General features: G+C 44.5%; 1 protein-coding gene across 2 annotated transcripts in view; it reads right to left on the bottom strand.

Moving 5' to 3' along the window:
- Positions 1–968, bottom strand: part of POLD3 (DNA polymerase delta 3, accessory subunit) — a 44,474-nt gene extending 43,506 nt beyond the window's left edge. For both annotated transcript variants that reach the window (XR_001020892.5, XM_004016320.6), the window contains exon 1: positions 802–968. Coding sequence is in view for 1 of the 2 variants with exons in the window: in XM_004016320.6 (XP_004016369.1) it covers positions 802–861 (60 nt within the window). In the remaining variant the exon portion in view is untranslated. The remainder of the gene's footprint in view (positions 1–801) is intronic.
- Positions 969–23,957: the final 22,989 nt, after the last annotated feature.

Below are 23,957 nucleotides of genomic sequence, written 5' to 3'. Positions count from 1 at the left end.
AATGCGGGAGGCCCAGGTTCGATCCCTGGGTCCGGAAGATCCCCTGGAGAAGGAAATGGTAACCCACTCCAGTATTCTTGCCTGGAGAATCCCATGGACGGAGAAGCCTGGTAGGCTACAGTCCACGGGGTCGCAGAGTCGGACACGACTGAGCGACTTCACCTTCCTTCAATCACAAGTTATTGGCCCCTCTGCTTCAACTACCTTTTCTAAGGCTACTCCCACCGACCTCTATGGGTCACTGTAGAAAAGTAAACGCAATAATGTATATCCAAAGCTCACAGTAGGCACTCAATCATCACGATTTGAGAAACCCTCTCACATCCATCGTCTCACTTGATCTTTACTTCAACCCTGTAAGGCAGGTCAAGCCTGAATCAATAACAAACTTCGAGGAAAACGAAACCAACTGACGGTCGGATTAAACAACCTGTTACTTAACCCGGTCAAAACACAATTTCCTCAACTGTAAACTTGAGACTTCAAACGCCAACCACCTTGCCAGAAACGTGTAGAGACACCTTAGAAACAACATCAACTAAGGCTCCTCCCTCCCCGCCCGACCTCCGTGGCCCTCGGTCTGCGCAGAGCCCAGCACGCCCACCCGAGGAACCTGGATCTGCCGGCGGGGCAGAAGTCCTCCCCGGCGAGTCCCCGCCCTGCCTGGGGCATCAGGAGTGGGGACCGTCTCCACTGGACCAGCCCCATGCGGGAACACGCAGAGGGATCAAGGCCCCTGCCGCCCTCGCTGGGCCCGAACCCCCAGTCGCACGCCCGCATTCCCCAGTCCTAGCTCCTCACGATCTTGTTCTGGTCCGTGACGAACTCGTCTATATTTTCCAGATAAAACTGGTCCGCCATGGTGCCGCGGCGTTCTGCTCCGCCGCAGCTGAGCTCCCCTAGCCGCCACAACCGCAGCTCCCGCCGGCGGGAAACGTCTTTTCTCCCTCCCAGGTCCCGGGTCGTTTCCCACGGCAACGAAGGCGACGCGCTACGGCGGCCGCTCGAGGGTCAAACTAGTCTCGGAGGCGGCGCAGGCTGAAGTAGGTGGAGCTAACAGGAGCTGACGGAAGGGAGGAACAAGGGGCTCAGGCGTGGTCTGGAACGGCTGACTGTAGAACCTTAGTGTCAATCCAGGCTCTGCCAGTTCGTGGCTGACACACTGCAAGACACCTCACCTCTCTAGGAGTCGCGGTCTTCCCACCCGTAAACTGATGAAATAATCTTGCCCTGTCACACATTGAGTCAATGAATATTAATTAGGTACCTAGCCTGTTTCCAGCCACTTCCTAGGCACTAGGACACAGCAGTGAACAATAAAGACAGAAATAAATATTAAAAGTCCTGCCAGCTGGGATAAAGTACTGCCTGTTACAATCTCTCAGAATTGAGAGATTAGGGAAAGTTTTCCAGAATGAATGAGAGAGGGGATGTTTGCTGGGAAGAGAATAGTTTTCATTATAGCTGAAATGTTGGGAGAAAAGGACACGAGGAGAGATGAGACGAAGGAAGAAGCCAAACTATGCTGTGCCTACAAGGTTTGCGTTAAAGGGCACGTGAACTCTATTCTCAAGAATTGGGGAATTTCAAATAAAATTTCTCCTAACATCAGCTAAAAAAAAATCCTTCCGTATAAGCTGTGTATTTCAGAACGGCAGCACAGTGAATAATGGAGCTGGCACTAGAGTTAGGGTTTTGATATTTGTTGTGTGAACTTAGGTAAATTGCTTAACCACTGCAAGCTTGTTTCCACATCTGTAAGATGGATATAGTAATAGCCAGAGAAGGCGATGGCACCCCACTCCAGTACTCTTGCCTGGAAAATCCCATGGGCGGCAGAGCCTGGTAGGCTGCAGTCCATGGGGTCACTAAGAGTCGGACACGACTGAGCGACTTCACTTTCACTTTCACTTTCATGCATTGGAGAAGGAAATGGCAACCCACTCCAGTAATCTTGCCTGGAGAATCCCAGGGACCGGGGAGCCTGGTTGGCTTCCATCTATGGGATCGCACAGAGTCGGACATGACTGAAACGACTTTGCAGCAGTAGCAGCAGTAATAGCACCCACTTCAAATGTTTGTTGCAACATGCATTCATTCAGGATATAGTTAGCAAAAGCCTAGTAGGGGCCTGGCATTGTTCTGCAGATACAGCTGTGATCAATAACATAGGGAGCCTGTCCAAATGTAGCTTACATTTTCTTGGAGATTTTTGAGTGAGGGATCATAGCAGCTTAAAAATTAATTTCTAGTGTACTAGAAATTGAGAACCCAGTAAACTTGGTTTCCTTTTGAGTCAGGAAAACCCACTAATGAATTAGATGAGTGGAGAATGAGAAAGATGGTAATAAAAATTGCCTAGACTTGGAACCTAAATCTATATGTTAATAGTGATATATTTGACTGTGAGATATGAAGACTGAGAGAAAGTGCAAATGAGAAAATTAAAGAATTTTATTTGGCCAGAATATAAACCAGATAATATATACATAACCCTTGTGCCATGCCTGCACATGATGAAATCAACAGTTAGTATCTGTACTTGGGATTGGTGGGCTTCCCTGGTGGCTCAGATGGTAAAGAATCCACCTTCAATGTGGGAGACCTGGGTCAGGAAGATCCCCTGGAGAATGGAATTGGCTACCCACTCTAGTATTCTTGCCTGGAGAATTCCGTGGTCAGAAGAGCCTGTTGGGCAGTCCATGGGGTCACAAAGAGTCAGACACAACTGAGCAACTAACACACACACTTAGACTGGTGACACTGGCTTTGCTGGTGGCTCAGATGGTAAAGAATCTGCCTGCAGTGAGAGAGACCCAGGTTCAATCCCTGTGCCAGGAAGATCCCCTGGAGAAGGAAATGGCAACTCACTCCAGTATTCTTATCTGGGAAATCCCATGGACAGAGGAGCTTGGAAGGCTACAGTCATGGGGTCGCAAAGAATTGGACACAACTGGGCGACTAACACACTCCCTGGTGACATTGAGCAGAGGAGTGAAAGAGGCACAAGCGCCAGATTTCAGTGATTCAAGAAGTGAGGAAGAATGAGAAAAAGAACTGAAGATAGAGCGTAGAGACAACTCTGGCTAATTAACTCCGTGAAACAGAGAGGAGAGTGGGGTGAGGATCATGACTTTCACAACAAGTCTGTCTGAGCAACAGGGGTGGGAGATGGTGGTGGGTGTTTGTCTGGGAAGGAAGTAAGATAGGCCTTCTGGAGTCTTTTCTATGTAGAAGATCCTCATGCAGGCTTGCCTCAGAAACTGCAGGCCTGAATCTGCAGGAGGAGAGCTTGTGACACACCCTCAATTCCCATTGAATGGAAATTTTTCCAAAGGCCTTTTTCCCCCTGGATTCCCAGCAGCCAGCATGGCCATCGCTGGCAGGGCGTAGGCCCTTAACAAATATTTGTTGACTGATAACTAAATGGCAGAATGAGTAGATGGATGGATGAATGGAATTGAATTAAACATTGTTCTGCTCTATAATCCCTCTTGTTGATTTTCAGAACATTGTGGAAGGTTTTGTCTTTCCTTTCCATCCACCTCTGAAATGGTTACATAGTCTATTATCAGCGGGAGCATTATTGATAAATTAACTGGGGAGATTCAGCTGCCTTCAAAGTCCCAGTGATCAGAAAGAGGGGACAAGGGGTGACCTTTTGTGGACAAAAGTCAGGACCAAGCCCATATCCTAAACAGGCTTGAGACTTGCAAAGAACACTGCTGCTGGAGACTCCAAAGGGAGGCGCCATGCATTCCTACATGTACAATCTTTATAGACAGGATTTTATCTAGTAAACACTCCATATACTTTGAGTTGACTAATTTGAAGCGTCTTTAGTTCAGTTCAGTTCAGTTCAGTTGCTCAGTCATGTCTGACTCTGCAACCCCATGAATCACAGCACGCCAGGCCTCCCTGTCCATCACCATCTCCCAGAGTTCACTCAAACTTACATCCATCGAGTCGGTGATGCCATCCAGCCATCTCATCCTCGGTCGTCACCTTCTTCTCCTGCCCCCATCCCCCCCAGCATCAGAGTCTTTTCCAATGAGTCAACTCTTCACATGAGGTGGCCAAAGTACTGGAGCTTCAGCTTTAGCATCATTCCTTCCAAAGAAATCCCAGGGTTGCTCTCCTTCAGAATGGACTGGTTGGATCTCCTTGCAGTCCAAGAGACTCTCAAGAGTCTCCTCCAAGACCACAGTTCAAAAGCATCAATTCTTCGGTGCTCAGCCTTCTTCACAGTCCAACTCTCACATCCATACATGACCACTGCAAAAACCATAGCCTTGACTAGAAGGACCTTAGTTGGCAAAGTAATGTCTCTGCTTTTGAATATACTGTCTAGGTTGGTCATAACTTTCCTTCCAAGGAGTATGCATCTTTTAATTTCATGGCCGCAGTCACCATCTGCAGTGATTTTGGAGCCCCCAAAAATAAAGTCTGACACTGTTTCTACTGTTTCCCCATCTATTTTCCATGTAGTGATGGGACCAGATGCCATGATCTTTGTTTTCTGAATGTTGAGCTTTAAGCCAACTTTTTCACTCTCCTCTTTCACTTTCATCAAGAGGCTTTTAGTTCCTCTTCACTTTCTGCCATAAGGGTGGTGTCATCTGCGTATCTGAGGTTATTGATATTTCTCCCAGCAATCTTGATTCCAGCTTGTGCTTCTTCCAGTCCAGCGTTTCTCATGATGTACTCTGCATAGAAGTTAAATAAGCAGGGTGACAATATACAGCCTTGACGTACTCCTTTTCCTATTTGGAACCAGTCTGTTGGTCCATGTCCAGTTCTAACTGTTGCTTCCTGACCTGCATACAGATTTCTCAAGAGGCAGGTTAGGTGGTCTGGTATTCCCATCTCTTTCAGAATTTTCCACAGTTTATCGTGATCCACACAGTCAAAGGCTTTGGCATAGTCAATAAAGCAGAAATAGATGTTTTTCTGGAACTCTCTTGCTTTTTCTGCTTTTGAATATACTATCTAGGTTGGTCATAACTTTTCTTCCAAGGAGTAAGTGTCTTTTAATTTCATGGCTGCAATCACCATCTGCAGTGATTTTGGAGCCCCCCAAAATAAAGTCTGACACTGTTTCTACTGTTTCCCCATCTATTTGCCATGAAGTGATGGGACCAGATGCCATGATCTTCGTTTTCTGAATGTTGAGCTTTAAGCCAGATTTTTCACTCTCCACTTTCACTTTCTTCAAGAGCCTTTTTAGTTCCTCTTCACTTTCTGCCATAAGGATGGTGTCATCTGCATATCTGAGGTTATTGATAATTCTCCTGGCAATCTTGATTCCAGCTTGTGCCTCTTCCAGCCCGGCGTTTCTCATGATGTACTCTACCTTTCAGTATTTCTTCCAAGACTTCATAGAGTAAGAGACAAAATCAGATGGTAGACTCTCCCCAAACTGACTCTCCTCATCTCCCTGTTCCCTATCCCATGAGAAAATGCCTCCATCCTTCTGATCTCCCTGGACCTGCCCTATTTCAGACCTTCCTTATCATCAGTCTTCTGTTTTTAAGTTGTTTTTCATCGTATAAAGGAAATGCATGCTCATCCACATCTTCTCTAGCCTGATCTCTGTTTCAACCTTCCCCCAACCCCAATCTGGGTCCCTCTTTAACACCAGTTTCAGGATGACATTTCTAAAACACAGAACTGATGATGTTATTCCCGGCTTAAAAAACCACAATCCAATTTTAGAACACTTCCATTGCCCCCCAGAAGTGCTCTTGTGCCCTCATTCCCTGCTTACGCAAACAGTCCCTATTCTCACCCCCAATATCAGGCAACAAAGGGTCTGCTTTCTATCTCTATAATTTTTTCTCTTCTAGAAATTTCATATAAATGGAACCATAAATATGTAGTTTTCTGGGTAGGGTTTCTATTATGGACTGAGGTGTGTCCCCCCCATAAATTCATATGTTAAAGTCCTAGCCTTCAGTAGCTCACATTATAACTGGCAACAGGGTCTTTAAAGAGATAATTAAGTTAAAATGAGGTCATTAGGGTGGGTCCTAATCCCTGGTGTCCATATTAGAAGAGGAACCTAAGACAGGCAATCCACTGCACACAGAAGACCATGTGAAGACCCAAGAAGAAGATGACCATCTATAAGCAAAGAAGAGAGCCCTCAGAGGTCAACCCTGATGACATCACGATCTTGGACTTCTAGCCTCCAGAACTGTGAACAAATAAATTTCTATTTTTTAACTCTCCCAGCCTGGTACTTTTTTATGGCAGCCCTAGCAAACTAATATAGCTTCTTTCATGAGGCACAATGTGTTTGAGCTTCTTTTAAGATAGTGTAAATATTAGTAGTTCTTTACTTTTTGTGCTCGGTAGTATCCAGTGGATGTACCATATTTTGTTTATGTATTCACCAGTTGATGGACATTTGAATTACTTCCAGTTGTGGTGCTAAAACTCCTGCTAAAAAATTTGCATACAGGTCTTCACATGAACATATGTTTTCATTTCTGTTGGGTAGATCCAAGAGCTTTCAAGATCAAGTTTAAGTTTATTACTTCTTCAACCTCACCTCTCATCCTTCATTGCTTCTTACCTTTACTTCAGCACCATAGATTACTCATAAGTCCTTGCATATACTATTCTATTTCTCACCTATAAGTCTTTACATCCATGATACCCTCTCTGGGCTTTTGTTTCCTCATGGTAAAATGGAGATAATAATCAGACATATTGAGTTTGAGATACTAGTGGAATAAAATCTAACTAACAGTACCTCTCTTGCCTGGAAACTCCCATGGACGGAGGAGCCTGGTAGCCTACAGTCCATGGGGTCGCTAAGAGTCGGACACGACTGAGCGACTTCACTTTCACTTTTCACTTTCATGCATTGGAGAAGGAAATGGCAACCCACTCCAGCGTTCTTGCCTGGAGAATCCCAGGAACAGGGGAGCCTGGTGGGCTGCCGTCTGTGGGGTCGCACAGAGTCGGACACGACTGAAGTGTCTTAGCAGCTCATCTAGACAGTGCTTTACACAAGTTTTCAAAGCTTATTTACATCCTTTATCTCCTTTGATCAACTTTCTCCAATAGTCACAGATTATAGGTTAGCAGCTATGACTGTGAAAGATAGTGAAAGTCGCTCAACTGTGTCCAACTCTGCGAGCCCATGGACTATACAGTCCATGGAATTCTCCAGGCCAGAATACTGGAGTGGGTAGCCTTTCCCTTCTCCAGGAGATCTTCCCAACCCAGGGATCAAACCCAGGTCTCCCTCTTTGCAGGCAGATTCTTTACCAGCTGAGCCACAAGGGAAGCCCAAGAATACTGGAATGGGTAGCCTATCCCTTCTCCAGCGGATCTTCCTGACCCAGGAATCGAACTGGGGTCTCCTGCATTGCAGGCGGATTCTTTACCAACTAAGCTATCAGCAGACTGTAAAAAGGGCCAGAAATTACTCCCTTCTCTCTATCTATATCTTTCGAAAGCATCCTCCCACCCTGACTCTGGTTTGCTTTTGTGATTCACTTTGACTAGAAACATGCTTGAGTATAGGGGTTTCCCTTCTCTTATTTCATGAGGAGTCCAGAGATCACCATGTGGATGAGCCTAGGTTAGGCTGCTAGAGGACAAGAGGCCACGCTGGAGGAGAATGAAGGTACCCCATATATGTGAGTGAGGCGACTACCCAATTCGCCAGTGGACTATAGATCCAAGGAGGAGCCTAGCACAGATCCGTTGAGCTAACCAACACCATTTATTTATTTATTTAGCATCTGAGCTAAATAAAGTGATCATAGATTTAAGACACGATGTTTCAGGTTGAGTCATTTTATGTCAATGCTAACTGATACAGATATTCAGTACAATAAAGCTTTGAAGCTAAGCAGTCTGGGTTTGAATTCTAGCTCTGCCATCTACTAGCAGCGTGGCCATGGGAAAGCTACTCCATCTTTCCAAGCTTCAGTGTCCTCATCTGAATAAAGAGGGTAATGGTAGTGCCCATCCCCTGAGGTTGCAAAGATTCAATAAGATGATAGACGTCAGGCATTCCCTCATGTGCTACTGGGCTCAGCATAATTCCCTAAGAGGGACCTATTGTTCAGATGAGTCACTAAAGATTAGAAAACTAAACTCCCAGATGTTTAGTGACTTTCTTCAAGATCACATGGCCAGAAAATGACTGAACCTAGGGCTGACGCTAGGACTTTGTGACCTCCACCAAGTCCAGGATTCATGATAGACAGTGGTGGAGATTGACTGGTGGTTGGGAGGGTCATTCATTGTTCACCTGATGACAGATTTCATACTGGTCTCAGTGTGAAAGCCAAAATAGGCCAAAGTTAATGAACGACCAAACTGAAGTTTTATGAAGATTAGTTTGGTAACACAAAGTACAAATCACTGGCAGGCATTGATGGTCCCATATCTTCATTCTCTGAACTCCATGTCTATCCAGGTCTGTTTTTTGTTTGCACTGTTTCTCACATCCACTCTTTTCTTTCCATTTTCTTACCTTAACCTGTGCCCCTTTCTGAAGCTTAACTTCCTATGGTGTGGCCTGTTCCAATCCTTTCTCTTCTGCCTGAAACTTCTACACTTTGGACTCTGTGCTAGTATGTCACTGATGCTCACCACAGGACAGATTCTGCATGTGGGTTTTACCCAGCAGCTGGCTAGATGTCTTCCAGATAAGAAATGAAAGACCTCAAGACATCTCATTCAGAAAACCAAGGGCCTACAAGGATCCGACCAGTTCTGCAGGCAGTATCCAAAGCCTGACAAAGACTGGCAGGTACGTACCATCACTGAGCAGCAGATGGCAGTGTCAGCACTTCCTTTGTCATCTCCCAGCAGGAGCTGCTGGTGCTCCTTTTCACAGGAAAAATAAGAAGGAAGATAGGACCTTAACAATCAATCAGAAAACACTCTGTGGTCAAACTTTAACTGATTTAGTTGCCTGAATTGAAAGAAAAGGGGATTTCATATAAAAATAGGGTTTCAGGCTTTATTTATTAACTCAAACATCCACCTGCCATCTTTTGTCCAGCCTGTGCTCTCCTGTTCAGTTTAGTCTAGTCGCTTGGTCTTATCTGCCTATTTGTGACTCTATGGACTGCAGCACGCCAGGCTTCCCTGTGCATCATCAGCTCCTGGAGCCTGCTCAAACTCATGTCCATCGAGTCAGTGATGCCATCCAACCATCACATCCTCTGTCGTCCCCTTCCCTCCTGCCTTTTAGCTTTCCTAGCATCAGGGTCTTTTCCAGTGAGTCAGTTCTTCACATCAGGTGGTCAAAGTATTGGAGCTTCAGTCTTTCCAGTGAATATTCAGGACTCATTTCCTTTAAGAGTGACTGGTTTGATCTTCTTGCTGTCCAAGGGACTCTCGGGTCTTTTCCAACACCACAGTTCAAAAGCATCAATTCTTTGGTTCTCAGCTTTCTTTATGGTCCAACTCTCACATCCATACATGACTACTGGAAAAACCATAGCTTTGACTAGATGGACCTTTGTTGTCAAAGTAATGTCTCTGCTTTTTAATATGCCATCTAGGTTGGTCATAGCTTTTCTTCCAAGGAGCAAGTGGCTTTTGATTTCATGGCTGCAATCACCATCTGCAGTGATTTTGGAGCCCAAGAAAATAAAGCCTGTCACTGTTTCCATTGTTTCTGCATCTATTTGCCATGAAGTGATGGGACTGGATGCCATGATCTTTGTTTTTTGAATGTTGAGTTTTAAGCCAGCTTTTTCACTCTCCTTTTCACTTTCATCAAGAGGTTTTTTAGGTCCTCTTCACTTTCTGCCATAAGGGTGGTGTCATCTGCGTATCTGAGGTTATTGATATTTCTCATGACATTGTACAGGAGGCAGTGATCAAGACCATCCCTAAGAAAAAGAAACACAAAAAGGCAAAATGGTTGTCTGAGGAGGCCTTACAAATAGCTGAGAAAAGAAGAGAAGTGAAAGACAAAGGAGAAAAAGAAAGATATACCCATCTGAATACAGAGTTCCAAAGAATAGCAAGGAGAGATACAAAAGCCTTCCTCAGTGATGAGTGCAAAGAAATAGAGGAAAACAATAGAATGGGAAAGACTAAAGTTTTCTTCAAGAAAATCAGAGATACCAAGGGGATATTTCATGCAAGTTTAGTTCAGTCGCTCAGTCCTGTCCAACTCTTTGCGACCCCATGAACCACAGCACGCCAGGCCTACCTGTCCATCACCAACTCCCAGAGTCCACCCAAATCCATGTCCATTGACTTGGTGATGCTATCCAACCATCTCATCCCTTGTCGTCCCCTTCTCCTCCTGCCCTCAATCTTTCCCAGCATCAGGGTCTTTTCAAATGAGTCAGCTCTTAGCATCAGGTGGCCAAAATATTGGAGTTTCAGCTTCAGCATCAGTCCTTTCAATGAATATTCAAGACTGATTTCCTTTAGGATGGACTGGTTGGATCTCCTTGCAGGCCAAGGGACTCTCAAGAGTCTTCTCCAACACCACACTTCAAAAGCATCAATTCTTCATCTTCTTTACAGTCCAACTCTCACATCCACACATGACTACTAGGAAAACATAGCAAAGATGGGCACAATAAAGGACAGAAACAGTATGGACCTAACAGAAGCAGAAGGTATTAAGAGGTGGCAAGAATACACAGAAGAACTATACAAAAAAGATCTTCATGACCCAGATAACCATGATGGTGTGATCTCTCACCTAGAGCCAGACATCCTGCAATGTGAAGTCAAGTGGGCCTTAGGAAGCATCACTATGAACAAAGCTGGTGGAGGCGATGGAATTCCAGTTGAGCTATTTTAAATCCTAAAAGATGATGTTGTGAAAGTGCTGCACTCAATATGCCAGCAAATTTGGAAAACTCAGCTGTGGCTATAGGACTGGAAAAGGTCAGTTTTCATTCCAATCCCAAAGAAAGGCAATGCCAAAGAATGTTCAAACTACCGCACAATTGCACTCATTTCATATGCTAGCGAAATAATGCTCAAAGTTCTCCAAGGGAGGCTTCAATAGTACGTGAACCAGGAATTTCTGGATGTTCAAGCTGGTTTTAGAAAAGGCAGAGGAAACAGAGATCAAATTGCCAACATCTGTTGGATCATAGAAAAAGCAAATATCTATAGCAGCATTATTCATAATGGCAAAAATATGGAAAAGACCTTTAAAAAAACAAAAATCAACAGAGTAAACTTGAAGATCTAATTGGCTTTATTCAATTGTTCTGCCAATGCAGGAGACATAACAGAGAGGGGTTTGATACCCCAGTTGAGAAGATCCCCTGGAGGAGGGCATGGCAACCCACTTCAGTATTCTTGCCTGGAGAATCCCATGGACAGAGAAGCCTGGTGAGCCACAATTCATGGGGTCAGAGTCAGACACAACTGAGCGATTGAGCATGCATGCAGTGATTCATGAATCCAGCAGCAAATAGCGTATTTACTAGATAGGATGTACTCAAAGGAGTTGTACAAAATGGAAGGTCTTTTTAGGTAGAAAAAATTTTTTTAAAAAAGAGACAGGACAAGGAAGTTATTTGCAAAAGAAAAGAAAGAATTGTTTCAGGCTAGCTTACCTTCCCTAGGTGAGCAGCACAGGGGGAGTCTTATCACACTTATTACCTCACTAGTGTTGACAGGAAATTCCAGACTGACAAGTTTACAGTTCCACTCCTGGGAGTGGCTGAAACTGCATTCAGGTTAGGTATTAACACTTAGTGAGGTTTAGCAGAAGTGACTCCATTTTGGGCTTATTTATTTTGAACAGACCCAAATGTCCATTAACAACTAAATGGATAACAAAAGCTGTTATATATTCAGCTGTTATATATACAGCTGGAATAATATTCAGCCGTAAAATGGAATGAAGTACTGGTACATGCTACAGCACAGATGAACCTTGAAAACATTGTGCTAAACAAAGTAAGCCAGTTACAGATGACCAGATACCATATGATTTGTATGAAAGCCCAGAGTAAGGAAACCTGGAGACAGAAAGTTGATTAGGGATTTGCTGTGCCCTGGGAAGGGACAAGGGAAAGGGGAATGATAGTTAAAGGGTATAGAGTTTTTCTTTTTGAGAAGATAGAAATATTCTAAAATTGACTGTGACAATGATTGCACATACCTATGCATATACTAGGGCTTCCCAGGTGGCTCAGTGGTAAAGAATCCGCCTGCAGTGCAGGAGTTGCAGGAGACAATGCTGGATCCCTGGGTCAGGAAGGTCCCCTGGAAAAGGGAATGGCAGTCCACCCCAGTATTCTTGCCTGGAAAATTCCATGGACAGAGGAGCCTGGTGGCTACAGTCCCTGTGGTCACAAAGAGTCTGACGCAACTAAAGTGACCAAGCACGCACACATGCATATACTAACATGTGAACTGTATAATGTAAATGAGTGAATTGGAAAAGACTCTGATGCTGGCAAAGATTGAAAGCAGAAGGAGCGGAGGGCAACAGAGGATGAAACTGCTGGCTGGCATCACTGGTGCAATGGACATGAACATGGGCAAACTCTGGGAGATGATGAGGGGCAGGGAGGTCTGGCGTGCTGTAGTCCATGGGGTGGTGAAGAGTCAGACACAACTGGTCAATTGAACAACAACAACAACAAAGCTGTTAAAACACTGGCAGAAACAAAGGGAGCCAAGGCAGGTACAGCCTCAGCCCAGATCATGCTACAGATGCAATTCAATAAGAACACCTCTGCCACCCTTACCCTTGCTCTGAATATTGGACCCAGAGGCCACTATCAACTGTTGATCTTGCTGCCCCCAAACCTAGATGTTACAACTACTGCCCCACCACTACCAAAATGAATTCTCCATTGTCCCTGCTTACTTGGAATAAAAATGTCTTATTCTAGGTTCTGGGAGAATGTACCCGATTGACTGAGTCTGAATCATATGTGCATACATACTCTAGCTGTAAGAAAGGACTGGGAAAGCAAATATCTGGCCTTCATCACTTCTGTAAAGAAGATAAGGTCTGCCCCATCCAAGATTCATATGGTAGACAATTCTCCAAACACAAGAAAGGGGTTTCAATGTTGGGCAAATGAGCAAACCAACCAAACAACAAACAAAAATGAACATCCTGGGCTCTGTACATATGTATGCTTGCTAAGTTGCTTAAGTTGTGTCAGACTCTTTGTGACCCTATGGACCGTAGCCCTCCAGGTACCTCTGTCCGTGGGATTCTCCAGGTAAAAATATTGGAGTGGGTTGCCATGCCCTTCTCCAGGGGATCTTCCCAACCCAGGGGTCAAACCTGTGTCTCTTTCATCTCCTGCATCGGCAAGAGGGTTCTTTGCTACTGATGCCACCTGGGAGATAGATGTGAAAGTGAAAGTCACTCAGTCGTGTCCAACTCTTTGTGACCCCATGGACTATGCAGACCATGGAATTCTCCAGGCCAGAATACTGGAGTGGCTAACTGTTCCCTTGAAGCCACCCCAGTTAAAATGCAAATATTCCAAGGGACTTCCCTGGCAGTTCAGCAGCTGAGAGTCCTTGCTTCCACTGCAGGGTACTTGGGTTCGATCTTTGGCAGGGAAACTAAGATTCCGCATGCTGCAGGGCGCAGCCAAATAAACAATTCTAATACTCCAGAATGCTCATTCAGCCATGTGTGCTTGCAATCACTGTGAGAATTTATTAAGAACCTAAAAACTCTTTGTTAGCTCCATGCTAAGCCTCATGGAATCAGAAACAAATAAAACACTGACCTGGACCTCAAGGTGATCACTGTGAGCAGGAGGAAAAGATGGAGTGTTATGGGTCACAGGCTAAAAGTACAAGGAGTGAAAGAGGGGCTCACAGGAGTGACTGGTCAGCTCTCCTTGGGGAGAAGGTTAGAGAGCCTTCACAGAGATGACCTCGAGGAAAATCTTAAGAGGTGGGTTGATGCCTTGCTAGGTGGAAGGGAGGATATAGGGGCCTTGTGCACCTAAGCACAGGGGGGAACCAGGAACAACGCTGGGCTGGAAGTGTGGGGTGACTCAGGGCACAGCAAGAGCAAGTGGAGAAATCACTGGGACCAGATCAGACCAAACAGTTTGGTGTTCCCTCCTTTCAACAAAGAACTGCTGAAGGGTATTTTGTTTTCAAAACTTTGTTTTGACGCTGTGCAGAAGGTGAACGGGAGGAGAGAATGGGCAAAGAGGTCAGATGCCACTGCCATGATCTCAACGTTAGATGGCAGAAGATGATCTAGCCCAGGGTGGTAGCAGTGGCTATGAGAGGGACAGAAATGGGTGTGAGATATGTGTCAGTCACGCAGTTGTGTCTGACTCTTTGTGACCCCATGGAATGTAGCCTTCCAGGTACCATTCTGTCCATGGGATTCTCCAGGCAAGAGTACAGGAGTAGGTAGCCATTCCCTTCTCCAGGGGATCTTTCCAACCCAGAGATTGAACACAGGTCTCCTACATTGCAGGGAGATTCTTTACCATCTGAGTCACCAGAGAAGCCTTAGATATGAGATAATGGGTAAGGAAAAATTTAGTTTACCTTATCTTTGCAGAACTGCCTAAGGGGGGACTTCCCTAGTGGTCCAGAAGCTAAGACTCTGTGCTCCCAATGCAGGGGGCCTGAGTGGTCAGAGAACTAGATCCCACTTGCCAAAACTAAAAGATCCTGAGTGCTGTGCTGAGTCTCAGTCTCAAAAGAAAAATGAGCTGTTTAATAGAGAGAAGGACCCTGATGACCTTCAGGATAAACCCTTGCACCCATCTGTCCCATCTACACACTCACTCACTCACTCCTCCCTAACACTTTTTGAATCAGAGCTGGAGATACAAAAGTGATTTGCAATTTAGAGGAACCCTATCTGGAGAGGAGACAGGAATCGAAACAGACAGTTGTGAAGAGTGGGATGGTTGCTAGGAAACTGCTGGATGGAAGACGCTATGAGAGCGTTGTGACTGGGGATTTCAAGGAAGACTTTATAAAGAAGAGTTGAGATCTCTTTTAAAAGATCAGGAGGAGTTGGCCAAAAAGAAAATGCTGGGAAGGAGGCAATGGAGGCAGAGAGAAGAGCTTGTTTTGCAGCCATGAAAAGGTGCCTTGCAGTCCTCCAACTAGGGGAGTGTCATAGACCAAAGGCAGATGGTACCCAGATGGTACTCTTTAGAGTCCAGCATCCAGGTCTGCGATGAGACTAGCACAGACTCCCATGAGTTGTTCTCAGTGGAGGACAGGGCACAGCAGGGAGACTAAGGCAGGTATATTCTTAAGGAGCAAGGGATTCCTCTGACTTCTGACAGCCATCTTTGGCTTCAGGATAACACAAGCTTTCTTAGACCAAATGGCCATCTAGGACACCTGAGGGTTCACCCAACCCTCATCTCACTTCTGCTCACTCAGGGTCAGACTTGAATGGAGGATTCATGATTCAGCCATACTCTCCCTTCCCATTTTTGTAAAATCTTGTAGGCTTTGCTTCTTGGAGAACCCAGATTAACACATTTGTGTAAAAGTATACATTCTTGAAGGACTTTGGACTTCACTCTGGACTAATTCACAAGACTAGGGACACTTTTAGTAAAGTATAATGAGACAAAATCTGAAGCTTGGAGATGTATGGCCTAGGGATGCAGAGAGAATGGAGAAGGTATGAGAGAGCAAAAAGTTGTACAGTTGACCTTTGAACAATGCAAGAGTTAGGGGTGCCAACTCTGCACAGTCAGAAATCCAAGTATAACTTTATGGTTGGCCCTCCATATTCATAATTCCTTCTTACCCACAGTTCCTTTCCATCCAGTTTCACATCCACAGATTCAACCAAACGCAGATGGTGCTGTACCTGTAGTATTTACTATTGAAAAACATCTGTGTATAATTGGGCACACGAAGTTCAAACCTATGTCAACTATGAGGACCTTTTCATGTTTGGAGAGTTTCTCATCTTATGACACAGACAGAACTGGCTTCTTAACTCACTTTCCCAGCATTCCCTACAACTAAGACACAGCACATGATGAATATCCTACCAATTAGATATATCTGCCTTAGGCTTTGAATTGGAAGCTAGTGCGGTAAAGAAGCAGGAGTGTGCAGAATCAGTGTTAGCCATGGCTGGTAGCATGGCAGAGAGGCAGAGTCCAGGATCTTGGATTGGTCATCTTGATGGTACTTGAGCGGTCCCAGTCCTCAGGGCAGGGACTGCCAATGTGTTCACTGGACCACTTCTATATGATAAATTTGGGAGTTGATCCTGGGAGAAAGTTCCAAGCCTGGTTCTTCACCTTTCATAACAAAAGTGTGTTGTTCAACCACTCAGGCATGTCTGACTCTTTGCAACCCCATGGACTGCAGTATGTCAGGCGTCCCTATCCTTCACTATCTCCTGGAGTCTGCTCAAACTCATGTCGTTTGAGTTGGTAATGCCATCTAACCATTTCATCCTCTGTCGCCTCCTTCACTTCCTGCCCTCAATCTTTCCCATCATCAGGGTCTTTTCCAATGAGTCAGCTCTTTGCATCAGGTGGCCAAAGTATTGGAGCTTCAGCTTCAGCATCAGTCAGTCCTTCCAATGAATATTCATGATTGATTTCCTTTAGGATTGACTGGTTTGATCTTCTTAAGGGACTCTCAAGAGTTTTCTCCAACACCACAATACAAAAACATCAATTATTTGGCACTCAGCCTTCTCTGTTGTCCAGCTCTTATATCTGTACACGACTGCAGGAAAAACCATAGCTTTGACTATATGGACCTTTGTCAGCAAAGTGATGTCTCTGTTTTTTAATATGCTGTGTAGGTTGGTCATAAATTTTCTTCCAAGGAGCAAACAGCTTTTAATTTCATGGCTACAGTCACCATGTGCAGTGATTTTGGAGTCCAAGAAGATAAAATCTATAAGTTTCCATTTTTTCCCATGAAGTAATTTTTCCCATCTATTAGCCATGAAGTGACAGGAATGGATGCCATGATCTTTGTTTTTTGAATGTTGAATTTTAAGCCAGTTTTTTCACTTTCCTTTTTCACCTTCATCAAGAGGCTCTTTAGTTCCTCTTCACTTTCTGCCATAAGGATGGTGTCATCTGCATATCTGAGGTTATTGATATTTCTCCCAGCCATCTTGTCTCCAGCTTGTGCTTTATCCAGCCTGGCATTTCACATGATGTACTCTGCATAGAAGTTAAATAAGCAGGGTGACAATATACAGCCTTGATGTACTCCTTTCCCAATTTTGGACCAGTCTATTGTTTCATGTCTGGTTCTAACTGTTGCTTCTTGACCGACATAAGAAAATCTATGGCCTTAAACAGTGGAAATCTACCCCTCATGGTTCTGAAAGTTGAAAAGTCTAAAATCAGGTTGCCAGCTGATTCAGTTCCTGGTGAGAGTCCTCTTTCTGGTTTGCAGAGTGTCTCCTTCTTGAGGAATCCTCACATCGCAGACAGACAGAGAGAGAGAGAGTTCTGGTCTCTCCTGATAGGGGCACCAACCCTTTATAATGGCCTCTACCTGATGCTCTCATCTAAACTCAATTACTTCCCAAAGTCCCCCCTCCAAATAATATCACTACTGGGATTAGGATTTCAACATATGAATGGCAGGGGTAGGGGGACAATCAGTCTACAGCAACCTATTCACTGAGTGACCTTGAACAAGTCACTGATCTTTCTGAGCTCCAGCTATCTTATCTGTAAAATGGGAATATTGAGTTTTACCTCCTTCATTGTTGTTATTATCTGGTCCCTCAATCATGTCTGACTCTTTGCAACCCCATGGACTGTAGCCCACCAGGCTCCTCTGTCCATGGGATTATCCTGGCAGGAATACTAGAGTGGGTTGCCACTTCCTCCTCCAGAGGATCTTCCTAATCCAGGGATCAAACCCACATCTCTTGCATCTCCTGCATTGCAGGTGGATTCTTTACCACTAAGCCCCTTGCAAAGCCCCCTTACCACCTTCATGGGACTACTATGAAGATTAAATGAAATAATAGGTACAAAAACACATTGTAAACAAAAAGGTGAGCTCTACAGATGTTTGTAATTTAACAGGGCCAAGCACACAGTGTGTTAGACAGAGGTGCTTTTTAAATGTTTCAAGTAAGAAGAAAGGATAATAATTGTTTTTAGAGCAATTACTGTGTGTCAGCCACCATAATAAATGCTTTATTAAAATTTTCTTTCTGATAGCCTAAGGTGATCAACTTCCCAGTTTGCCTGGGACTCCCCTGAAACTCACATATCCTGGGAATCCCCTGAGATCTGAACATAGGTTTGAGTATCATTTCCATCTTGTTGATAAGAAAAATAAGACTTAGCAGATTATGCAACATGCCCAGAATCACATTTAATAAGTGACAGAGTCAAAATGTGAACCCATGGAACTTCCCTGGTGGTCCAGTGGTTAAGAATCTGAGCTTCCAATGCAAGGGGTCACAAATTCAATCTCAGTTCAATCTTAGTTCAGTCTCAGCACTAAGATCCCACATACTGAGGGGCACTGTCAAAAAGTAAGAAAAAAAGGAAAGAAAGTAAAGAAAGAAAGAAATTGTAATCAGAGCTATCAAAGAGGAAAAATGAAAAGAGAAGTCCTTAGAATGAAAGAGGGTATCAAAACATGCTGTCTTAACCATAGGACTCTAGTCCAGTTTGGTCTCAGTGGCTGGTGCTGGGAAACTTGTTTAGAGAAGGTCATAAGCTGGGCCCAGCCCCAGGTCATCTGCTCCTCCAGGGCAGTTCCTGGCAGATCACAGTACTTTGTTTTTTTACTTCTTAGAAAGTCTCTTGTCGTATAGGGTAATTAAACCCTCATGCTTCATCCTGTTTATATTTTGCGTTTGTCTTTTGTTTTACTTATGAATGAAAGAGCTCGTCAACTTTCCTAATCCAAACTGCTTATCCTCTTAAAGCAGGTGTTTTGGGTCTTACTATAAATATGTATAGGCTTCCCAAGTGGCTCAATGGTAAATATCTGCTTGCCAATACAGGAGACACAGGAGATACATATTTGAGCCCCAGGGTGGGAAGGTCCTCTGGAGGAGGGCATGGCAACTCACTCCAGCATTCTTGCCTGAAAAATTCCATGGACAGAGGAGCCTGGCAAGCTACAGTTCATGGAGTCACAAAGAGTCAGACATGACTGAGCAACTGAGCATGCACACATAAATAGGTATACAGAGGTGGAGGGATTCTATGCCCAGCCAGTGTCAGAAGCAGACCATTTCTTAGATGATAATAGGTAGGTTTTGCTCAGGGTAGGTCAGGAGAGAAAGAAAGTCTAGTTAACCTCAAGATCAAGATTCCTTCCTGTTCAGATACATCTAAAGTGGCCTCATCTTGTTGTTGTATAGATGCCCAGTTGTGTCCAACTCTTTGCCACCCCATGGACGACAGCATGCCAGGCCTCCCTGTCCTTCATCATCTCTCGAACTTTGCCCAAGTTCATCTCCCTTGCATCAGTGATGCCATCCAGCCATCTCCTCCTCTGATAATAGGTAGCCTATTAGGTAGCCTAGTCAGGTTACCATAGCCTCTTCTCCTTCTGCCCTCAATCTTTCCCAGGATCAGGGACTTTTCAGATGAGTCGACTGTTCACATTAGGTGACCAAAATGCTGAAGCTGAAGCTTCAGCATCAGTCCTTCCAATGAGTATTCAGGGTTGATTTCCCTTTAGATTGACAGGTTTGATTTCCTAGCAGTCCAAGAGACTCTCAGGAGTCTTCTCCAGCACCACAGTTTGAAGCATGGATTCTTTGGCGCTCTGCCTTCTTTAAAATACAGCTATCACACCTGTTTGATATGTTGGGAAGACCATAGCCTTGATTGTATGGACCTTTGGGGCAGAGTAATTTCTCTGCTTTTCAATACACTGTTTATGTTTGTCATAGCTTTCCTGCCTCTGTAGGAGGGAATGCAAACCACGCCAGTATACTTGCTATGAGAACCTCATGAACTGTATAAAAAGGCCCCATCTTATCTCCTGTCAATTCTCTCATGCTGTGCTGTTTAACTGAGGGTCCAGAAGCTGACATGTGACCCCAACTCTGCCTCTAGTGAAGTGTTTGCCCTAGATAAGTCTCTCCCTTCTCAGAGTTTCAGTTTTCTCATCCATTGAACAAAGAGGAATCAGGTTACCAGATTAGGTACTTTCCTACAGAGTTCCTATGGTATTGACACCTATGATACTATAATAGTACATATAACTGAACTGCTTCCTCAGGATAAGGATATTAAATTACTATTTACAAAAAAAAAGAAAAAAAACAACAGTTAGAACCAGACATGGAACAACAGACTGGTTCCAAATTGGGAAAGGAGTACGTCAAAGCTGTATATTGTCACCTTGCTTATTTAACTTCTATGCAGAGTATACCATGTGAAATGCCAGGTTGAATGAAGCACAAGCTGGAATCAAATTGCCAGGAGAACCATCAATAACCTCAGATACACAGATGATACTACGCTTCTGGCAGAAACCAAAGAACTAAAGAGCCTCTTGATGAAAGTGAAGGAAGAAAGTGAAAAAGCTGGCTTAAAATGCAACATTCAGAAAACGAAGGTCATGGCATCTGATCCCATCACTTCATAGATAGGGAAATAATGGAAACAGTGACAGACTTTATTTTTTTGGACTCCAAAATCACTGCAGATGGTGACTGCAGCCATGAAATTAAAAGATGCTTGTTCCTTGGAATAAAAGCTATGACCAACCTAGACAGCATATTAAAAAGCAGAGACATTGTTTTGTCAACAAAGGTCTGTCTAGTCAAAGCTATGGTTTTTCCAGTAGTCATATATGGATGCGAAAGTTAAACTAGAAAGAAAGCTGAGCGCCAAAGAATTGATGCTTTTGAAGTGCGGTGTTGGAGAAGACTCTTGAGAGTCCCTTGGACTGCAGGGAGATTCAACCAGTCCATCCTAAAGGAAATCACTCCTGAATATTCATTGGAATGCCTGATGCTAAAGCTGAAACTCCAATACTTTGGCCACCTAATGTGAAGAGCTGACTCCTTGGAAAAGACCCTGATGCTGGGAAAGATTGAGGGCAGGAGGAGAAGGGGACGACAGAGAATGAGATGGTTGGATGGTATCACCGACTCAACAGATATGAGTTTGAGCAAGTTCCAAGAGTTGATGATGGACAGGGAAGCCTGGCATGCTGCAGTCAAGGGGGTCACAAAGAGTTGGACACGACTGAGCAACTGAACTGAACTGAATATCCTCAAACTGACAAAAGAAGAAAATGTTTCATTTATAAAATATAAGGGATTGCAGAACAAAAATAGGTAGATATGAAATAAAAGCAACTTGATATGATAAGACTATAAATGCTATAATTGAAAAACATATATATATCAAGGGAAGAATTTAGAAAATATAAACTTCAGACTAGATCCAGTTAAAAAGTTGATTATTGAACCACTGGGGGCAGTGTACCCTTGTATCTTGTTTTTCCCCAGTGAATTGCTTCTGAAGGCATGTCTGGCTGGGTTGTGTATGGGGGTAGATGTGAATGTGTGCAAGTGTGTTTGCATGAGTATGAGTGAGAGTGTGGGTGTGTATACAGGTCATTCTCAAAACAGATAACCTCAGGGCTTACATGAAATTCCCGATCTGGTGAAAGCCATTCCCTGCCTGACTCTCCTGAATTGGCTTTTCCAGACTCAGCTCCTCCATAAAGACAGGAATGAGCACTAATGCTGGAGTTACACTTGGGCTTGGATCCTAACTCCACCCTGTACTTGCTATTTGACCTTAAGCAAGTTTCTTGCCTAATCCTGAATTTCATCAATGGTGACAAAGAGCTAACAGTCCCTAACTCAGCATAGTTAGAGACTGGAATGGAAGGAGTTATGTCAAGTACCTGACTTAGAAACTAATGCATTGGATACCTACATCAGGATCAAGTATGCAACTTGTGAATCCCAGGGCAAAAAAGAAAATATGGGCCTCTTGTTCAGAAATTATCAAGAATTTCAAGATGGCAAGGACAGAACATTAAACCAAGCACAAGCCCCTTCTAAGCACAAGGCCCTGGGCATCTACACAGGTTACATCCTCTTGATATTAATTTTCTTTCAGGCAGGTTAGCTGAGCTGTCGGAAGAAGAATGATGGATGGAAGAGGGATGTCATAAGTAATGGCCCTCAAGTAACTCAGGAAGCATTAATTGAGGCTTGGAAATCTTTCCATCCCTACCCCCTCCCTGAAGTTGCCCTGGCCACGGGAAGGCACAGATGAAGGTCAGAGCAGGTGAGTCACTTGTTTCCTTAAACACTGAGAATATTTTTTCCTACTCTATGAATTCGGCCTCCCTCCCTTCCAGATGCAGAGGCTTAGCTCAGGATAAGACAACATGCATCCTTTCCCAGAGAGTCAGTCTTCACTTCTTTTACGTCACCTAAGTCCTTCTGGATCCCCTGGAAAGGAACTGAGGGCCTGGGGCCCAATGACAAGGGAAGGAGTGGCTGAGGGAGGTCACTGTCCATTGGGCAGAAGGGATCCTCCAGACCAAAGTACCTCTGAACACTTGGAAGCTGGGAAGTCAGCCAGCGTTTCATCTTTTGTTTTTTCCTCCGGGGGCTTCCTGTCCCAAAGGTGGATGGAGAGGGGTCATGGGGGACTTCCTGACCTCTACAAATAAATCTTTCCATTGTCGTTGGCCAGGCAGAACTTCCAGGCCAGACAGACCAGGTAGATGGGCAGTAACAGACGGAGACAGCAATGCTGCCTGCAGAGGAAGCTCACCCCTAGTTCCATCAAAGTTCTCAGCAAGAGGAGGCTACACATTGCTGGGTGGAAAAAGTGATCATGGAAAAGGCCAGGACTGACTGCCTACAGTGGGGGTTGGGGTGTATAGAAACTGAGTTGAGGGGAGCATCAGAGAATGTGAGGGCTGAAAGAGACTCCAGAGTCATCTAGCATGTTCTTTGTTGATTCCCAGTACCCAGACAGTTTCTGGCACATAATAAGGCATTTAATGAATAAATGAGAGAATCTAGTCCAATGTCTTTCTTTAACTGAGCCAGAGAAGCAAGGCCCAGAATGGAAAAGAAAGTTTCTCAAGGACACACAATGAGTTAGTATCAGAACCCAGACTAGAGCTCAGAGTTCCTGAATCCTAAACCACTGTTCTTTCTATTTGGCATAGGGGTGTATGTGTGTATGTTCAGTCATTAGGTCATGTCCAGCTCTTTGCAACCCCATGGACTGTAGCCCTCCAGGCTTCTCTGTCCATGGGATTTCCCAGATGAGAATACTGGAGTGGGTTGCCATTTCCTTCTCCAAGGGATCTTCCTAACCTAGGGATCAAACCTGTGTCTCCTGCTTAACAGGTGGATTCTTTACCGCTGAGCCATCTGGGAAGCCTAAGCATAGGGGAGAGTAGCGACTTTCTCCTCCTTCTCTATGCTGAGGAAGAAAGGGGATTTCAATAAACCTGCTCAGAGAGCTTGACATGTGACTCTAAAGTTGAGTCATCATAAGACACAGAGTTTGACATACATTTGAGAAATATAAAAAGGAGAGACTGATGAACTTGGAGGACAAAGAGAGAGGTGGTTACTGCCAAGAGCTGACTGTTCTCTCACTGGCCATGGGGCAAAGACACGTGTATCCTGGGGACTGGTATGGATCTAGAAGAAGAGAGCTGACCTGGATCGTCTTAAAAATGACATGCCCTCAAAGCATGGAGGGCACTGTGACTCCAACAAAGAGGATGATGGACCGCTAGAAGCTCAGGAGCTAACCTGGAGGAGAGGCCTTGATTTGTCAAGGGAAGTGCAGGTGGAGCTCTGGGGGAGGATGTCCAAAGGACCTGCTAAAGCCTTCTGAGCAGAACTGGTTTTAGACATCTGATCTGCTCCAGAGAGCAGTGTCATATCAAAGCTGGTGCTCTGTGTTCCTCCTCTTCTCTCTTCCTTGGAGGCAGAGATGATATTTCTTGAAATTAATGAAGCTTATATTTCAGAACTTCTCACTTGCATGGGCCCCCTTAGGCCC

Source organism: Ovis aries, chromosome 15 (assembly GCF_016772045.2).
Source record: "Ovis aries strain OAR_USU_Benz2616 breed Rambouillet chromosome 15, ARS-UI_Ramb_v3.0, whole genome shotgun sequence".
NCBI classification, from domain to species: Eukaryota; Metazoa; Chordata; class Mammalia; order Artiodactyla; family Bovidae; genus Ovis; species Ovis aries.
Note: the sequence above shows the minus strand (reverse complement) of the source record. Positions and strands in the feature narration are given on the sequence as shown.